We start from the raw sequence: 13,263 nt of genomic DNA on the forward strand, positions 1-13,263 counted from the left end.
AAGCAAAGTTAATGCATATTCAAGAAATTACCATTCATTCTGGTAAAAAAAACGTGAAACATAATTTCAGATTCACGAATTTGATTTGAGTCTAAAGTACTCAGGAACAAAAATCATGAGATGACAATTTACAAGAAAAATGCAGAAATTGAAATGCTTATTTAACCAATCTTGGCAAGAACTTCGTTCAAAGCAGAGACAGTCTCAGCATAGTACTTCTCAGCCTGCGGGGAACTCTTTTTCTTCGCCGCATAATCCAGCTGCCAGAGCATCAACCATAAACAAACACTCGATCAGACAAATAAGAAACATTACAGAATCTTAACAAATGAGCTTAGTTACATGGAGGAAACTTACATTGTCGATGGTATCGAAGAGCTTCTTGGTGAGTTCCTTGAGGGGCTTCTTCTCATCCTTGGGTTTGGAGGAGATGACTGTGTTAAGGTCATAACGAAGATAAGAAGCCTTGGAACGGAGATCATTCTGAACATATGGCCAAGCTTTCTTTTCGATCAATGACTTGACATTTATGATATCCTGAGCTGATTCTTTGGCTCTAGCTGCAGCTTCTGTTGGTGGCAATGGCTGTAAATAAAATCTGTTTTTCAATGCCAATGAAAAGTCTCTTGCTTGGTCTGAGTTATCTGTCCCAGCTGCTCAACATAACAATACACAATGTTGTCACCATAGAAAATTAAACAATTTCAATTAGTGTTATCTACTGTCTAATGACTCTATGTCATACTTATATACCAAACACAACTCAAATCCAGATTAAACATTATACTTCTTCTTCATTCCCACTACACATGCTTGACTATTACGAACTCTTATCAGTTCTTATACAAAAAAAAACGATTAAGCAGCCACATTGTAAACTTACAACAATGTATCTAGATAGCTTAACCTAAATTACGTTACCTAATCTCATAACAAAAATGCTAATGGTAATCTTTTTGAAAGATTAATTAGTTAAACTTACGAAGACCACCGGAAAGAGGTGGAGGAGGACCAACTTTGATCGGATTAGCATCAGCAAGGACAGCCTGAACAAACGATCCACCGGCTAAACCAGCAGCCACGATACCAATCACAGACCGTCGAGAAGTCTCCTCACTCTGCTGAGCTCTCACCACAAGTCTAGACCTTTGAGCCACAGACACTCTTCCGGTGACGTTCATCAGACGGCTCGAGCCGTTGATGGTTAAGCTTCCTTCAAGAACCGCCGGAGATGCGCCACGTAATCCACCCATCGAAGCCATTTTTTTTTTTTTAATTATCTTTTTTTCTCAAGACGACGAAAACTGAAGCGATGATGATTGGTTTACGCTTATATGGTTGGTTAGCTTCAGTCTCCGACACAGAAGCGCCTTATCTGCACTTTAGATAACTTGGATATGGTTTTAACCACTCGTACAAAGCCACGTGTATATCTTGGTTCTTTTGTCCACGTGACAAGAAGGAAACTTAAATATGTTGGGCCGAACTTTATAGGCCCAAAATGAGTCCATACTTATAATAATTTTTTTCCTTTTTATTGACAAAACAACGAAAGGAAAGAAATGAGAGAAGTAACGTTATAATAATTCCAAAAGTCCGCCACGTCTAATTTGAAATTAGTTCGAATTTCAAAACTATACAGTACAGAGGCTCCTTCAGTCTCTCTCACAAACACACAAAAATCCCCAAATTAGGAAAAAGCAAGAACCCTAGATTAGATTCTCGTCTTTTCGATTGAGAAGTTCGCGGTGAGAATCAATCGGAGACTGTTTCTAGAGGATACTGCGTCAGTAACTCGAATTTTGGGAGAAAGGAGACGAGATCTGTAAAAAAATTTTGATTCTCGGAGATGGCTTCTCGCAACCAGAATCGTCCTCCTCGTAGTCCTAACTCTGTAAGCCTTTTTTTTCTCCGTTCTTTGCTACTTAGTTTCGTTGTCATTTTTGTGTGTTCTGGGTTTGTGAAATAAAAAACCCTAGAAATTGGGTTGATTGGTTGTTTGAATCACTACTTTCGCGTTTAGGGTTTTGTTCTGTTACTTACAGATGAAAATTTTAAAGTCTTATACTCATCGGCTTTGACATTTCTTATTCTTATCGAGAAATTTAGGGTAATTCTGGGTTCTGGGATTCTATTTTTTTTTTTTTTTTTGTAGCTGGATATGGTCTCGTTACAAAATTGATGAAAAATCTGTGGATTTACTTGATTTGTATGAATTATGTTTGATGATTTGATTTCAGAAAAAGGAGGGTTTGGGTAGCATTCCATTTGACAAGCGAAGGAAAGTGGAAACGCAAGGGACTGGGAGAAGACAAGCGTTTTCTGCTGTGAACAAACAAGATATCACGACGACCAGTGATGTGGGTAGTATAGAAGAGTGTGGGAAAGTTGATTTTACTAAAGATGAAGTATTGGCATTGCTTAGTGAGAGAGCAAAAGCTGGGAAGTTTGATACAAAGGTTTGTTAACTGAGTTAAAAACTTGTTCTATGCTCTTAAACATTGTAGATGTTTCTTCTGTGGTTTCTCACTAGGTAGTTCTTTTTCTCTGTCCCTGCAGGCTAAGATTGAGCAAATGACGGATATCATAAAGAGACTGAAGGTTTGTGTTAGATGGTTCCAACAAGTTGATGAAACCCATGTCCAAGAAAAGGAAAATTTGAAGGTTTCTCTAGAATCTGCGGAACAAAAATACAACCACAAAGGTAATTTTTCTTTCTTGTGGTTCCTTTACATGAAACAAGTTGTTCACGGATTTGGTTCTAGTCCCTGACCTTAAAACTTTTATAGAGTTGGAGGCTATGACAAAAGAGGAAGAGCTACAGGCCACTATATCGAATTTGGAAGAGAATGTAGTGTCACTACATGACAAGCTTGCAAAGGAGGAGTCTAGTAAACAGGCAAGGCATCTTTTTCCTCCCTGCGAATGATGTCTCTTAATACAAATCTTTACTTGAGTTTGATTTCTTACTTTTTGGACACTAGGATGCCATTGAATGTCATAGAAGAGAAAAAGAATCTAGAGTTGCAGCTGAGAAAGTGCAGGCTTCTCTCGGAGAAGAACTTGATAAAGTTAAAGAAGAGAAATTGACTGCCAATCAGAAGGTATATATCATGTCTTCTGTTATCTTCTTTAGGTGTTTTCGTTTCTATTTTCCCGTGTTAGTTCTACAGGATCTGTTAGGTACTAAGGAAAATTAACTGTTTTATATTTATAGGTGACATCACTTGAGGATATGTACAAAAGGCTGCAAGAGTATAACACAAGTTTGCAACAATATAACACCAAACTCCAGACTGATCTTGAAACAGTTCGAGCTGCACTCACACGTGCTGAAAAAGAGAAGTCAAGCATCGTGGAGAATCTTAGTACACTAAGGGGTCACAGCAAGTCTCTGCAGGATCAATTAGCTTCAAGCAGAGTAAGTTTCATCTCTACCACCGGTCTTATAGTCCCATGCCTACTTCATTGGTCTCATTTCTCCTTAATTTGTTCCTCTTCCTTTTTTTGCATTCAAGGTTTTGCAAGATGACGCTATAAAACAAAAGGATTCATTGCTTTCGGAAGTTACTAATCTTCGGAATGAGCTCCAACAAGTAAGGGATGATCGTGATCGTCAAGTTGAACAGTCACTGAAGCTAACTGAGGAGATCGGGAAGTACCAGGAGAATGTTGGGAAATCATCGCAAGAGCTAGACAGCTTGATAGCAAAATCAGGATCGTTAGAGGTTGGTACTTTTTTTGAAGTATTGGATGTCAGTTCAAAGTTGCACTTTCTGAATTCCTGCCTCATATTTGGTTAGCTGACATAGCAATTTTACACTGCAGGAAACATGTTCGTTGCAAAAGGAGCGAATAAGTATGTTGGAGCAGCAATTGGCAATCGCCAATGAAAAGCAAAAGGTACCGGGACGATCAAGTTTACTTTGGAAGTTAAAGAAGTGCATTACCATCAGATACTCTTGATTTCAAATAGCTTCGTTGATAGATATTTGTAACTGTGAATACAGATTGCAGATGCATCAGTATCTCTTACTAGGACAGAGTTTGAGGGGCAGAAGCATCTACTATGTGAATTACATTACCGCCTTGCAGACATGGAGCATCAACTCTGTGAGGGAGAGTTATTGCGGAAGAAGCTTCATAACACTATTCTTGTAAGAAAATATTGTTTTTTGGTAGGATTATATATGTGGCTGTCTTGATATGAGCTAAGAGAAGTTCTAAATTCAGGAACTAAAAGGAAATATACGGGTCTTCTGCCGAGTGCGTCCCTTGTTACCAGATGATGGAGGACGACATGAAGCAACTGTGATAGCCTATCCTACTTCAACAGAAGCTCAAGGAAGATGTGTTGATTTGGTCCAGAGTGGTATGACTATTGCCTGACTTGAACTAGTTTTAGCTATGGATGACTAATCCCGCATTAAATCCTTTTTTCCTGACTCGTGTTATCCACCAATTGTCATCAGGAAACAAACATCCTTTCACATTTGACAAAGTTTTTAATCACGACGCTTCCCAGGAGGAAGTATTCTTTGAAATATCTCAACTTGTACAAAGTGCATTGGATGGCTATAAGGTATGTTCTCTTCATTAATTTATGCATTATGGATATTCCTGCTATGAAAATAATTTTCTAGCTAAAGGAACTCTGATAAGATTGAAGGTATGAACGCATAGTATCTCGTTTGAAGTAATGGTTGAATATGTTGTATGTGTATCGCAGAGAGCCTTTGTAGATGTAACTCCTTTTTTCAGTGTCAAATATGAAGACAGGTGATGTTACTGATGCCTCTATCTTAAATACTTTGTGGATACAGGTTTGTATCTTTGCCTATGGTCAGACAGGTTCCGGAAAGACCTACACCATGATGGGCAGGCCTGAGAGGCCAGAACAGAAAGGACTGATCCCTCGATCACTTGAGCAGATATTCCAAGCCAGTCAATCACTCGGTGCACAAGGCTGGAAGTACAAAATGCAGGTTTACATTTCATCCCATATTGCTGATTGATTTTATTTGCATCACCTTTTCCCTAACTTAATTATGGATTTTAAACTTTCCTTTAAAATATAGGTATCGATGTTGGAGATCTATAATGAGACCATCAGGGATTTGCTCTCTTCAAATCGAACAACTTCTATGGAGTTGGTGCGAGCAGACAGTGGCACCTCAGGAAAGCAATATACAATCACCCATGACGTAAATGGACACACCCATGTCAGCGACTTGACCATATTTGATGTATCCAGCATTGGAAAGATATCCTCACTCTTACAGCAGGCTGCTCAGAGCAGGTATTGCCTTTGAACTCTATAATGATTTCTACCCTGTTTCGCTAGCCACGGATTATGAGAATATAGTAACATACTAACATTCTTGTTCTTGTATGCATACATGGTAATTGAAACTGGATTTTCTTGAATGCATAACATGCAAATAAATAAATCTCTCTCAATTAACCCAACATGTGAATTCTCTTTTTGCAGGTCAGTAGGTAAGACTCAAATGAATGAGCAATCATCTAGAAGTCACTTCGTGTTTACTATGCGGATTTCAGGTGTTAATGAGGTAATAATGTCTTTGCCATCTGGAGTTGATTCTTGCATTATAGACTTTCTTTCCTACTTTGAAATCCTTTATTTATCAACACATCTCTCCTTTTTCAGAGCACTGAACAGCAAGTACAAGGTGTTCTCAACCTAATCGATCTTGCTGGAAGCGAGAGGCTATCAAAGAGTGGGGCAACTGGAGATCGATTAAAGGAGACACAGGTTTTTTGCTACTTCAAACACAACTTTTCCAAGATATTAGCTTCAACATATCCTTACTGATCTTTGTTCTGCACTGCCACAGGCTATAAACAAAAGTTTATCAGCTTTGAGTGATGTTATCTTCGCACTGGCTAAGAAAGAAGATCATGTACCTTTCAGAAACTCGAAGCTAACCTATCTGCTCCAGGTTTGTTTTCGTTGTTTATAATAGTGTGTCTGCAGGAAGTTTTAAAATGCTGTTGTAGATTAAGTAACAATGGTCTATCTTTGAACAGCCTTGCTTAGGGGGAGATTCAAAAACCTTGATGTTCGTAAACATTTCCCCTGAACCATCTTCTGCTGGAGAGTCTCTTTGTTCTCTTCGGTTTGCTGCAAGGGTGAACGCATGTGAAATTGGCATACCTAGGAGACAAACTTCACAGAAGCTCCTTGACTCTCGCTTAAGCTATGGCTAAAAAATGTTCAAAAAATTCTGCCAATTAGTAATTCACAGCTCTTCTCTTGTGGGTTTTTGACACATCTATCTCTTGTAACCTCTCAAATCCATTACTAACATTTAGTTCGGGATCTTTATGATTGTGGAGCAGCTTGCTGTCTTAGCAACGTGGCTTTCTCCATGTTGTATGAGAAACATGATCATCTGCTATTGATTGTTTAATGTATTGCTTTCAGAAATCTGAGTTACTCTTACAAAACATTAGACTTATCACATAACATTAGCAGCTACTTAACTGCGACACATAAACTGTTGTTTCCAGTGAAGGTCATAGCTATAGTTACATCCCAAAGTTATCAACTTTTACAAAAACATATAAACATTACAATGCCATTTTGCTCCAAATTTACCTCTTACATAGAAGTGTCAATTCAGAGCCTCTGTTGTAAAAACAAGAAAAAGAAGACGAAAAAAAGAAACTGGTGATCTTGTTTAGATCTCTGTTGTTTGTTGATGATCCACATGTCTTAACATGGCAGCTTGAAACCCATGTCCTTGCCTGCCACATAATCAGTCCAAACATCAAGAGCTCCAAAACTTGTCATAAGGACTGTGCTCAGAGACATCACTGTCCCAACCGAGAACACTATAATGGAAGCTCTTCCAAACTGAGCTACAGCTTTCTGAACCAAAACAAGTCCCAGAAGTGAAGCAAAGAAGCAAATCAAGGAAAACACGTAAGCTGTGTCTGTGTTTTGCATGCCTAACAACAAGTATTGAACTGCAGACATTGTTGCTGAGAAGAACACCATGAAAGAAGTAGTTGCTGCTGTTATCTGTATCATTCATCATATACTCGATTAAAACTCTTACAAAGAATCAAAAAGTTGGTGAGACAATTTGTTTTGTTTTCATTTTATATACCTGTGGTGGTATCCCAGCTTGAAGAAGAAGAGGGCTAATAAGCATTCCACCTCCAATACCAAATATACCTCCCAATAAACCGGCTAAAAATGACATTACCGGGAACATTAACCGTGTGGACTGGTCCAGTCTTGTATCTTCTTGATTTTTCTGCTCATGTAAGATGATAATGTTTAGTATCTGATATGTTTTTGTTTGAATTCAATCTGGTTAGTAGCTAAGTGTTGCATTCACCTGATTACTTGGGGAACATTCTTGGCGACTTTCTGTTCTCGACAAAGCCAGCTTTGTGAAAATCAAAGCAAGAGGTATCTGAAGTGAAAGCAGAATCCAATACTCTACACCACAAGGCTTTATCGTTATGATTCCCTGCACACAAAACAACAGAATCAGTCTATTATTTTCGTAATAGCAAAACCAATATATAAAGCCTATTATATATCGTTACCTTGCCATCTTTATTCCCACGGAGAAGATAAATAACAAAGAAAGACGCCCAAACAATAACCAAGACACCAAGTTTTGTCCACGGAAGCTTTGCTTTGTTTTTGTTTACTTGAGCTTCAAGTAAAGGCACTTTAAGGTTCTTAGTATCCTCCTCTATTTCGCCTCTTCCTTTCTCGGGCCTCTCATGTCCTTTTCCTCTCGCAATCTCAGACTCAATTTTCCAGAACTTGACTCCATTTCTACAAGTCTTCAAGCTAGACCATGCCAGAAACACGGCGAAAAGAATAGTGATGAGCCACTCAGGAAGAACTCTGTTGCAGATAACACCAATACTCACTCCTAGAAGCATACAAGGCTCAAGAAGCAAGGCTAAGTCATAATCAAGCAAGGCTTTCCCACCAAAGAGATTGCTGATTACATTAGCAATGGATCCACCGGTTACCATAAAAGCAGAGAAGCTCGAAGCTGTTTTCAAGTCTAGACCTGCAACTATAGTCATGATTGGAATGAATAAACCTCCACCGCCTATTCCACCTGCGCTAGAGATTAAGGAAGCAAAGAAACATGACACTCCAGCCACAATGATCGCTGAAGATAGCTTGAGTTCTGCAGCACTTGATTCTTTTAAAGATGTTCTCCATTGTTGGACCTTGTATAGCAGCTTTTGATGATATATTGTTGCTGGATTCTCTTGATTGATCTCTTCTTGTTGATTCGCATTGATTGCCAAAACACAGAGAAGAAGAAGAAAAAGGACAAAAAGGGCCGTCTTCATTGTTTTGGTCTGAAAGCGTGGAACTTTTTCTTTGTTTGCTTGTGATCTAATTAACCTTTGTTGAGTTCTTTATATTGAAGGTTTCAAAGAGTGGTATGCACATTACATTTGCAAGTTGCTTTCGGATGAGTAGGCTGCAAGTAATCTCATTGACCTACGTACTAGACAATGATATTTTAAGATAGATTCATTGATTTACCTGCGATTTGTGGCACAATACAGACGAAGAACAGTTCTAAGAAGGTGAAGAAACAGTTATTGTCTGAAACTGTGGAATGTGTCGTCTTAGATAAGGAGAAAAAAACAGTTATTAAATGGTTTTTGGATTTGACATGGTGAATGATTGTGTAATGTGTTTGATCCTTATGACAAGTCTCTTTGCAATTTTTTATGTATTAAAAGACAGCTTTCAATCTGTTTTAAAGAAGGGGACAAATAAGGGAGCGTCTCCTCTGAACTTCATGGAACATGAAAGAACCAGGTTAATTAGTCAAATATTAATTTAGAATAAATTAAAATAAAAGATATCTGTTCCATAGCTAAATTTTAGAGCAAACTAAGTCGATGACAAGAAAAATCTTTTTAGAGGCGAACATGAGTTTAAAGAATTGACATTATGAGCAAAATATTGAGATTACAACTAAGTGAGCTTATTTACTTAATGGACGAAAACAAGCAGAGGGTGGTTGCGGTGTTCAAAATTAATAGATGAAGAAGACTATGAAGATCATTATGTTTTGGAGCAGGGGAGACGTAAATAATATACATTAATTAATCAAATATATATTATCCATACATAATTCAACCACAAATCCTATATTATAAATCCTAAATGTTCATAATTTAAATTAGACTTCCACATAAAAAAATTAGGCTACATAAAAAATAGTACTCATCTCCCTAATGAGACTGGATTTTAAAAACAAACTTCACTTGTCCACAAGAGAGAAATTGGACAACATTAGACCTCAAAAGTCAAAACATGGAATTAAACTAACGAAGGAAATAAGCAAAGAATGATTAGTGGCAATTTTCTTTTGAACCCTCAGCCTTCTTAAGAGAAGTTGACCACTACACCACAGCGTACTTCTAAAAATTGATGTCTTTAGCATTATATATTTGTGATTCTTCAAGCACCAGCCTCACGGGCTTTAGCCACGGGCCGGGCCTTACTATTGAAAATATAATTTTTTTATTTAAATATTAGTGGTTTGTGCATTTGTGGTGAATATTTAGTACACCTTCTTTTTAATATTTTTTAATCTGTGTCTGTTTTCATGTGTAATATGTTTTTTTAACATGTATTTTTTTGTAAAATCATATGTTTTTTACCAAGTCAAAATATGTTTTTTTAGTACACCTTCAAATGTTTTTTTATCATGTATTTTTTTAATATTTCTTACATTTGTAATAAGTGGATTGAAAAATCTAATTCATATTTTCAACTTTTTAAGTTTCATCATTATAAGTATGATTGGCCTTCATAAAAACATGCAAAAGTCTCTTACATGCCATAAATGGTGGCATATGTGGACACTCTTGAAAAAGATTTGTGATTTAAACCCAATAGTATTCAATTGGGAGATAAAACTCTCGTTGTATATAAATTTTGTTTCTTCTAAATAACACCAATGTATTGTGATCTCATCTATGCTAATAGATGCAGCACAAATCATTACATCTAAAAGCTAAATCAAATAAATAATAGTTGCATACATTTATTCCAAACAGACCATGGTTGGACCAAACGAGATGGTGCCACTCGGGAGCTTGCCGCATACATTTTGGATAAAATGGAGACGATGCAAGGCTCCTCACATCAAGTGATCCCTATATTCAATGGGGAGAAGTACGACTTCTGGAGCATCAAGATGGCAACCATATTGCGAACCAGAAAACTATGGTCGTGGTTGAAGAAGGTGTGCCGGCTGGACCGGTTTAAGAGGGAGAAACCCCTGAAATTGGAAGAGCAAAGACACTTAGAGAAAAAGCAGAGGCGAATGATACTATGGCTTTGCAAATTTTGCAAACTGTCGTAACTGATCAAATCTTCTCACGAATTGCAGCAACATCATCATCAAAAGAGGCGTGGGATGCATTGAAGGATGAATACCAAGGCTCTCCACACGTCTGATTGGTTAAACTCCAATCACTGCGTAGGGAGTATGAAAACCTAAAGATGTATGACAACGACGACATCAAGACATTCACCGATAAGTTAATTGTTTTGGAAAATCAATTAACTTATCATGGTGAAAAGAAATCAAACTCTCAACTCATACAGAAGATACTCGTCTCTCTCCCAGCCAAGTTTGATAGCATTGTTAGTGTCCTAGAGGCTAGAGCAAACACACGATTTGGATTCACTAACAATGTCAGAACTTCTTGGTATCTTAAAAGCACAAGAAGCGAGAGTTACTGCAAGAGAAGAAAGCACAAGAGAGGGAGCATTCTATGTTCGTTCCAAAGGAAGAGAATCCGGTTTCAAACGAGACAACACCAACAACCATGTCAATCAAGGCAAGAAGTGGTGTGGCTTTCACAAGAGCAACAACCACACAGAAGAAGAATGTCAAAACAAACCGAAGAAAGACGATCATGGCAAGAAACAGAAGAGTAACATCAAGTGTTACAAGTGTGGTAGGATCGGCCACTACTCCAATGAATGTTGCTCAAAGAACAAAGAGAGAGCACATGTAAGTCTTGAAGAAGAAGACTTAAGTGAAGATCATATGTTGTTTAGTGCAAGTGAGGAATCAACCACAACGTTAGGCGCAGATGTTTGGTTGATCGACAATGGCTGCACAAATCATATGACGAAAGAAGAACGGTACTTCTCTCACATCAATAGAAGTATCAAAGTGCCGATTAGAGTCGGAAATGGAGAGATAGTCATGACAGCCGGTAAAGGAGATATTACCGTCATGACTAGCCATGGCAAAAGAATCATCAAAAATGTTTTCTTAGTGCCTGGTTTGGAGAAGAACCTACTGAGTGTTCCTCAAATCATCTCAAGTGGCTATCAAGTACGTTTTCAAGACAAGAGATGCATCATCCAAGATGAAAATGGCAAGGAGATCATGGATATTCAAATGACGAACAAAAGCTTCAAGATCAAGTTGAGTTCAGTAGAAGAAGAAGCCATGACGGCAAATGCACAAATGGAGGAAACATGGCACAAGAGACTTGGCCATGTAAGTAGCAAGCGTTTACAACAAATGCAAGACAAGGATTTGGTAAAGGGGTTATCAAGTTTTAAAGTCAAGAAGGAAGTGTGTGAGACGTGTAATCTTGGGAAGCAGTCACGCAAAAGCTTTCCAAAAGAATCTCAAAGCAAGAGAAGAGAGAAACTTGTGATTGTACATACAGATGTATGTGGTCCGATGCAGCACCACTCACTTGATGGAAGCCGTTATTTTCTATTGTTTCTGGATGACTATACTTATATGTGTTGGGTATACTTCCTAAAACAAAAACCAGAGACCTTCTCATTATTCAAGAAGTTCAAAGCGATGGTAGAGAAGCAATCAGATTGTACCATCAAGACGTTGAGATCCGATGGAGGTGGTGAATTCACTTCACAAGTATTCAACCAATTTTGTGAAGAAGAAGGAATCAATAGGCAAGTGACTTTGCCTTACTCACCACAACAAAACGGTGCAGCAGAACGGAAGAACAGATCCTTGATGGAGATGGCAAGAGAAATGCTTGTGGAGAAAGGATTACCGCTTAAGTTATGGGTAGAAGCGGTATATACTTTGGCTTATCTACAAAACCGTCTACCATCAAAAGCAATCGAAGACGACATGACGCCAATGGAGAAGTGGTGTGGACACAAGCCAAACGTGTCACACTTGAAGATGTTTGGAAGCATATGTTATGTGCATATTCCAGATCAAAAAAGCAGAAAACTAGACGCTAAGGCAAAACGTGGGATTCTTGTTGGCTATAGCAATCAATCTAAAGGCTATAGAATCCTCATCTTGGAGAATGAAAAAATTGAAGTGTCGAGAGATGTGGAGTTTGAAGAGAATAAGAAGTGGAGTTGGGATAGACAAGAGGAAGTTAATAAGATCGTTGTCTTACCCATCAATGACACACAAGAGTCAAGAGATCAACAAGGAGAAACCTCCAGTCCTGTTCTGTCTCAAATCAATGATCCTGCGAATAATGAAGAAAGAGAAACCTCCAGCCCAGTTTTGTCTCTAACCGATGATCATGTGAGCGATGAAGAAGGAGACATCTCAGAATCTCCAAAGAGATACAGATCTGTGAAGGAACTCATGAAAAATACACGAAAGGTGGTTCTCAAAGAAGCAGCTCACGTCATAGAATTTTGTCTTCTTGCTCATGAAGAACCACAAACTTATGATGAAACTTGTGATGATGAAGAGTGGAGAAGGGCCATGAGCGAGGAGATAGAAATGATCGAGAAAAACAGAACATGGAAACTAGTAAACAAGCCAGAGAAGAAGAATGTGATAAGCGTGAAGTGAATTTATAAAATCAATACGGATGCAAGTGGAAATCACATCAAGCACAAGGCAAGGCTAATTGCAAGAGGTTTTTCTCAAGAATATGGAATCGATTATCTTGAGACTTTTGCCCATGTCTCAAGATATGATACAATAAGAGCCTTACTTGCGTATGCAGCTCAAATGGAGTGGAGATTGTATCAAATGTATGTGAAGTCTGCATTTCTAAATGGAGAGCTTGAAGAAGAAGTTTATGTCACACAACCACCTGGATTTGTGATAGAAGGCAAAGAAGAAAAGGTGTTAAAGCTCTACAAAGCTTTATATGGTCTTGAAAAAGCCCCAAGAGCATGGTATGGGAGAATATATTCTTACTTCATTCAAAATGGTTTTGAAAGAAGTATGAATGATGCGGCTTTGTACACTAAGA

The 13,263-nt window shown here is 38.1% G+C and overlaps 3 protein-coding genes across 3 annotated transcripts; 1 reads left to right on the forward strand and 2 right to left on the reverse strand.

Annotated features, from left to right (window-relative positions):
* Positions 1–8: 8 nt before the first annotated feature.
* Positions 9–1,306, reverse strand: LOC104722934 (oxygen-evolving enhancer protein 3-1, chloroplastic-like). Its single transcript, XM_010441194.2, has 3 exons — positions 983–1,306; positions 358–653; positions 9–260 (listed from the first exon to the last, which is right to left on the reverse strand). The coding sequence occupies exons 1-3, from the start codon at positions 1,260–1,262 to the stop codon at positions 162–164; spliced, it is 675 nt and encodes a 224-aa protein (XP_010439496.2). The 5' UTR covers positions 1,263–1,306; the 3' UTR covers positions 9–161.
* A 233-nt stretch (positions 1,307–1,539) lies between these two features.
* LOC104722935 (kinesin-like protein KIN-14C) lies at positions 1,540–6,451 on the forward strand. Its single transcript, XM_087475562.1, has 17 exons — positions 1,540–1,894; positions 2,241–2,459; positions 2,560–2,704; positions 2,790–2,899; positions 2,985–3,104; positions 3,218–3,421; positions 3,519–3,728; positions 3,829–3,903; positions 4,011–4,157; positions 4,234–4,372; positions 4,473–4,582; positions 4,824–4,985; positions 5,079–5,299; positions 5,492–5,573; positions 5,672–5,776; positions 5,859–5,963; positions 6,052–6,451. Exons 1-17 carry the CDS (start codon positions 1,850–1,852, stop codon positions 6,229–6,231), a joined length of 2,379 nt encoding a protein of 792 aa, XP_087331688.1. The 5' UTR covers positions 1,540–1,849; the 3' UTR covers positions 6,232–6,451.
* Positions 6,452–6,457: 6 nt separating this feature from the next.
* Positions 6,458–8,395, reverse strand: LOC104722937 (sulfite exporter TauE/SafE family protein 5-like). The gene is made up of 4 exons (XM_010441198.2): positions 7,585–8,395; positions 7,371–7,505; positions 7,137–7,286; positions 6,458–7,048 (listed from the first exon to the last, which is right to left on the reverse strand). The coding sequence occupies exons 1-4, from the start codon at positions 8,356–8,358 to the stop codon at positions 6,740–6,742; spliced, it is 1,368 nt and encodes a 455-aa protein (XP_010439500.1). The 5' UTR covers positions 8,359–8,395; the 3' UTR covers positions 6,458–6,739.
* Between the last annotated feature and the right edge of the window lie 4,868 nt (positions 8,396–13,263).

Source organism: Camelina sativa, chromosome 11 (genome assembly GCF_030686135.1).
Source record: "Camelina sativa cultivar CO46 ecotype springtype chromosome 11, ASM3068613v1".
Lineage (NCBI taxonomy): Eukaryota > Viridiplantae > Streptophyta > Magnoliopsida > Brassicales > Brassicaceae > Camelina > Camelina sativa.